The sequence below is a fragment of the Anopheles darlingi genome, chromosome 3 (assembly GCF_943734745.1).
Source record: "Anopheles darlingi chromosome 3, idAnoDarlMG_H_01, whole genome shotgun sequence".
In the NCBI taxonomy this organism is placed as follows: Eukaryota; Metazoa; Arthropoda; class Insecta; order Diptera; family Culicidae; genus Anopheles; species Anopheles darlingi.
In genome coordinates, this window is record NC_064875.1 from 2,289,121 (window position 1) to 2,295,621 (window position 6,501).

General features: G+C 49.9%; 1 protein-coding gene across 1 annotated transcript; it reads right to left on the minus strand.

The window, feature by feature from the left end:
- Positions 1–265: 265 nt before the first annotated feature.
- Positions 266–3,636, minus strand: LOC125958075 (probable chitinase 10). Its single transcript, XM_049691197.1, has 4 exons — positions 2,927–3,636; positions 2,259–2,859; positions 986–1,743; positions 266–911 (listed from the first exon to the last, which is right to left on the minus strand). The coding sequence occupies exons 1-4, from the start codon at positions 3,634–3,636 to the stop codon at positions 266–268; spliced, it is 2,715 nt and encodes a 904-aa protein (XP_049547154.1).
- Between the last annotated feature and the right edge of the window lie 2,865 nt (positions 3,637–6,501).

Below are 6,501 nucleotides of genomic sequence, written 5' to 3' on the forward strand. Positions count from 1 at the left end.
TTCTTGCCAAGATGCACTTGGCTGTCAGCGGAAAGATCGCATTTGAAGACACGCGCAGACGTTGGTTCCGCCGTGCGAGGTGCACCCCTCGAGCCGTCGTGTCGTCGTCGATCATCATGATCTGTGAAGGGATGAAGAACGAGTTCTGCTTCGCGGGGTGGAGGATTGGCTAGAAATGAATTTGTAAATGTCGCACGATCGTTCGCTGATTGCGTTTCGGAAACAACAAGAGATCGCTCTTAAAGCGAGGTTCTAGAATCGAAACTTAAGCGTTTATTATTGTTGGCGCAGCGCGTCTGGAGCGCCAAATGGCAAACATGAAATCATCTTCCCCTATCACTGGAGCCCTCTCAGGTTTATAGGCATCTCGGAGTGCATTCAGCAGCGGATACTTCTTACCGCAAACACCTTTATAATCGTCAACATCGATAGGATAAGCATAGAGACCGGCCAGTCCTGCCGTGGCCGCATACACTGCCTTCTCCGTTACGGAGTTTTCGTTCTCGAACCCAACCCACTGGTTACCATTGTACGCGTAAGGACACATGCCCTGTACATCCCAATCGATCGTCCAACCTGGGTTCTTCAGTTCGTTGCAAATCTCAAAGTAGGCTTTGTAGTTAGAACTTCCGGTGTATTGACCGTTTTGGCCGGGACCCGTTACTGGAGCCGCTAAATCGTGGTCCGTTTCATTGGCCAGCGTGTACGATCGACCGTACATTGCAACCTCCAGGACGATCTTTTCCGCAGGACATCCGGCAGCGATCCAGTGCTGGACTCCTCCCTTTACGTTGGCATCAAGGAACTCGCCTTGATCGAAGGCCCGATTGTTCATCGGGCTATGAACATCAGCGAACGTGTTCCAGTTCCCTCGGATGTCGTAACCGGTCAGATGGACGTAATCAGCGGCCCTGGGAGGAAGAGAATTAAATCAAGAAAAGGAATTAGCTAGAATTAAAGGATCAGCCTCAATCGTTGTACTCACTGGCATATCAGCTGCTGATGGAAGCCCTGTTCGATCTTGTTTCGTTTCATGGGGACAAACACGGCCACTTCCCAACCATGGCCTGCTTCTTTGAAGCTTCGCTTCAGCTCATTTATCAGATGGTACAAATTGTCTTTATCAGCGCTGCGTTCCGGTCCTTCGCCAGGCCAGATCCATCCAATTTCGATTCCATCGAAGCCATAACGTTGCATAAACTGCATCGCGCTCGTGATGAACTTTTGGCGTCGGATCAACGATGAAGCCATCATTTCGAATGGACCACAGGCAGCCCCTTCGCACGCAACGGCCAGCGAAAGCCGCAAGTCCGGTTGGGTGCGTTTAAGGTTGGCAAACTTCTTGAACCCATCCTGCAGTATATCATACCGTGCGTTGTCCGTCTTGAGCTCGTAGTTCTGCGCATCCACGCCAGCGGTATAGTACGTCACGTGTGTACACAGCTCGGCCGGTATGTCGTCGATTCCGTAGGCGAACTCAGCCGGTCGGTTCGGTGACCAGTTGGTGAAGTAACAGACGAGTCTCCGTCGCCGAGAGCTGCTAGCCGTGGTGCCACCAAGCAGTAGCACACCGATGACAACGACACACAGTCGCCACAACGACCATCGCGAGGCGATCGCGGTACGCACGTAAACTGGCTTAACTGGTTTGACGGAACTGATGAGCCACTGTTGCTGTGCTTCGTTCTGCTCATGGAGTTCCATGATAATATTCCCGATCTTCGTCGTCGTCAGACTTGTGCTCTGCAAGAAACCAAGAGTGCTACTGAGTTGTAACGATCGCTAGACGGTTTATTCAAGCCTTTGGCGAGCCACTGAACAATCCTATGAAGACGAAGTGGAAGAATGGCCAAGGACATGTGTATTCATAACTCGTTGTTTTGCTGAAAGATGACCACGAAGCCACCTTTTATTCAAAGCCTGTTCTTGATCGATTCCGAAGCGAACGGCGAACCAACAGTGCGTAGCAGAACCCGTTTGAATTCGGCAACTAAACGACCAAACTTGAAATTGCTCGACTAGATTACGGTTCGGATAGCTACCTCGCTTTGCAAGCTATATGAATTGTGGCATTTAATACTTCGGACCAATTTTAAAGGACAGACTCTTTTCGTTGTACTATCAAACATGTATGTCATTGTGTGTTGTCATTGGTATTTAAATTTTAGAAACGCCTTAAAGCGAGGTTCAAGAAGAGATCATTAAGCGTTTATTGTTGTTGACGCAGAGCGTCTGGAGCGCCAAATGGCAAACATAACATCATCTTCTTCCTCGACCACTGAGACCGCTGACTCTATCGACGGCTGATAAGCGTCCCGAAGTGCATTCAGCAGCGGATACTTCTTACCACAGACGCCCTTATAATCATCGACATCGATCGGATAAGCGTAGATACCTGCTAGGCCGGTCGTGGCCGCGTACACTGCCTTCTCCGTGACAGAGTTTTCGTTTTCGAACCCAACCCACTGGTTACCATTGTACGCGTAAGGACACATGCCCTGTACATCCCAATCAACCGTCCAACCGGGGCTCTTAAAATCGGTGCAAATCTCAAAGTAGGCCTTGTATTTGGAAGTGCCAGTGTACTGGCCCCTATCGCCAGGCCCCGTAATCGGAGCCCCTACTTTGTGGTCCGTTTCATTGGCCAGCGTGTACGATCGACCGTACATTGCGACTTCTAATACAATCTTCTCCGCAGGACATCCAGCAGCGATCCAGTGCTGGACTCCTCCCTTTACGTTGGCATCAAGGAACTCGCCTTGATCGAAGGCCCGATTGTTCATCGGACTGTGGACATCAGCGAACGTTTTGCAGTCCTCGCGAATCTCGTAGCCGGTCAGATGGACATAATCGGCAGCTCTGTGGGTATGAAAGTCGAAAAGCGATTAACAAGGATCATACGATGAGTTGCGATCGTCATACTTACTGGCATATTAGTTGCTGATGGAAACCCTGCTCGATTTTACTGCGTTTCATCGGGACAAAGACGGCCACTTCCCAGCCAAATCCTGCCTCCTTGAAGCTTCGCTTCAGCTCATTAATCAGATGGTACAAATTGTCCTTATCAGCGCCGCGTTCCGGTCCTTCGCCAGGCCAGATCCATCCAATTTCGATTCCATCGAAGCCATACCGTTTCATAAACTGCATCGTGCTTGTGATGAACTTTTGACGTCGGATCAGCGATGCAGCCATCATTTCGAATGGACCACAGGCAGATTCTTCACAAGCAACGGTCAACGAAAGCCTCAGGTTTGGTTTGATTCGTTTGAGGTCGCCAAACTTCTTGAACCCATCCTGCAGTATGTCGTATCCTGCGTTACCCGTCTTGAGCTCGTAGTTTTGTGCATCCACTCCAGCGGCATAGTACGTCACGTGTGTGCACAGATCTAATGGTATGTCTTCAATAGCATAGGCAAACTCAGCCGGACGGTTCGGTGACCAGTTGGTGAAGTAACAGACGAGCCGCCGTTGACTGGAGCCGCTGGTTGAGGTGCCACCAAGCAGTAGCACACCAATAACGACGATGCACAGTTGCCACAACGTCCATCGCGAAATACGCACACAAACTGGCTTAACTGGTTTGACGGAACTGATAAGCCACTGTTGCTGTGCTTCGTTCTGCTCGTGAAGCTCCATTATATTCGCGGTCGTCGTCAGACTTGTGCTCTGCAAGAAACCAAGAGTGCTACTGAGGTATACCGACGGATTCGGGACCCACTGACGAATCCATTGACAACGAAGAGGAAGAATGGTCACTATGTGTATTCATAACACGATATTTGTGAAAAGATGACCACCAAATCCTGTTCTCGATCGATTCCGACACGAACAGTGCGTAAGAAAACTCGTCGAGGGAGTTTGAATTCGGCAACCGATCAGCCAAACTTGAAATGACTCGACCAGACTACGGTTCGGATAGTTACATTACCTTGAAAACAATCAAATGCGCCAGAGATCATCGTGGCTCAGGATGGAACTTGCGGAAGATTGTCCAACATATAGGAACACATCTCACTACTCTCATCGTGAATAACAGCGCAAAGCCGCCCGTAATCGCTCCTAATAATAGGACGAAGGTTGATTAACCAGGGCATTTAGCTGATGTTCGGGATACTCCAGACCATCTAAAGACCCATCCCCCCGACTCATAACTGGAGTTGGTTGAATTCAATTCATCAGCAAAAGATGAAAACACTAGAGAAGTCTCGGGCCCTCTCCAAGAGGCCTCGAGTCCATAATTATCATCCATTTCACCGTCAAACGCTTGCGGTGCAATTGATTTAAGGCATTCTGGTTCGGTCCGGTGATCCACCGACATTCATCTGGATGGACCCGCTGTGCTGGGCCACATTTGTAGCTCACAAAGGTAGCTTGAAAGGTTCTTCAGAAACAGAACACTGTCCTGACGTGACGTTCCACGCAGTGACTCACGATTAGATTCCCTTTTTTCCCGAGGAGCCCAGGGCCTTTGTTCGTGCGTTGGTAGGTTCCTGACACAGCCACACACTCATAAGACCGAGAGAGAGGGAGAGAGAGATTGCGCTAGCACCCCAAACAATGGCCAGTGGCCGTGATTTGACGCGAACTCGAGGGAAGGGCATTTTGCCTTTGGTCCCAAAAACCACACCTATCCACACCGCGGAACACACCGCGGTTTCACGATTTTTCCAGCCCAAATCATAGCTCGCTACTTCATGGATTGATTCTCTTTCCACCTTCTTTTTTCCGTTGTGCTCCACCAGCACCAGAGCGCAAAGGACGCTTGAAGGTGGCATTAGAGCAAGGGGAGACAGAGAGAACGAGAACCAACGACGGTGGTGAGGGGGAGAAGATTAATGAAGCAGGTCCTATGATTGATGAGCCTGCGGTTTTTTTTCTTCTTATATATATTTTGGGCCACGCGAAGCCACGCGAGTAAATCCGTAGTCCAGTCGCCAGCCTTCTGTGTGCTGCTCCCCTGCTGCTTGGCTGCTTTTCCACTCTGCATGTAATTATGTACGCGATGCACACACACACATACACGGACGGACGCGCGCCCTGTGCCACTCTAAGACACATTTTCTGGATGATTTTCTGGCCACTTCATGCGCGCGAGAAGGGCAGAAGGGAATTGGTCTGGAATTAATTAGATTCGTACAAAAAAAAAGAAAAAACCGCGTCGGAACAACTTTTCGTACCGTAGGAATCGTAGCAACCATAGCAACCGGGTTCTTGGGGAAATCTTGGCCTTTGTTCTCCCGAGGAATCTTAACTGCCGAGCGCATTTTCGTTGCTGGTCTCGAAATGCATTCTCTCTTTCTCTCTCTGTCGCTCTCTGGCTTACCATTTGTCAAGTTATGACTGCGGTTTGCCATTTGCATGTCCTTGACAGGGATATTCAATCATAATGTGCACGGCGCACACATTGGCGCTCTTTGGAGCCAACGAAAGAGAATCCCCCGAATCGCGTAATCCATCAACTGGCCCCTTGGTGGTGGAAAGACATTAAAGTGTGAGATATCCTTATCGACCTTCCGGATTCCAGAACACCAAAACCGCGTACGTGCTAGGAATTGGTAATGGCTGTGCTCCGTGGGGTCCCGGTGATAAGGGAATGCCACTCATAATTTGCTTTCCAATCACAAATCGGGGGAGGGGGCTGGCAGCATACGACGCACCAACGTGCTGTAAGGTGTAATCGATCGTTCTGGGTTTCTGGTGCCTCGTTATGTTGTAAACAACACGTCATCCGGCGCGCGCCGAGGTGTCAGGGAATGTAAACCATTCGTCGTCGCCGCGCCTTTCGAGGGTACCCTCGAGAGTCGGGTGGGGCCTTCTGGTTTTCGGTACTCCGGTACAGAAAACCCAAAATCAGAAACACACGCAGCGGATTGTTTGCAATTTGATTTTTACAACGCAGTCAATCGTTTGAATTCGGTATTCGAATTCGAGGCGGCGATCGATGGTTCGCCACTTCGCTTGATTGGCTCGGTAGCTGGGGTTTTTTGGGGGAGGGGAGATTTTATAACCCTCGAAAAGGGCCACGAGCTACGCTATGATGCGAAGAGGGATGCTGGATCATGTTTCTAGCTGATGGGACTTTTTGGCGCATCATAAAAGCTGCAGCCAGGGGAGGAACCGGACGAGAAATTAGGCCGAGACAGACGTCTTAGAAATCTTCCATATGGTCTCCAGGGGGGGAGAGGGGGGCCGGTGTCGTCTCCAACGTAAACTCCTTTGTTTGTAGTGCGTACACACACACGCACGCACACAGCATAATGTTGTTGTTTTCCTTATGCTTATTTGCGTTCACGGTAGGGAGCCCCGGAAAGAGGAGGACGATCCACGGGATAAACGTTTAAATTATTGCGAGCCAATGTTTGCGTTCGGGGCATACGCGTGTGTGTGTGCTCGTGTTTGTGTGATAGCGACCGCGGCAATTGTTCTTACCGCGAGCGAGTGAGCATATTTGAAGAAGAAAAACGAACGAATCGATCGTGGCTTTTTTTTTCTCGTCTGTCC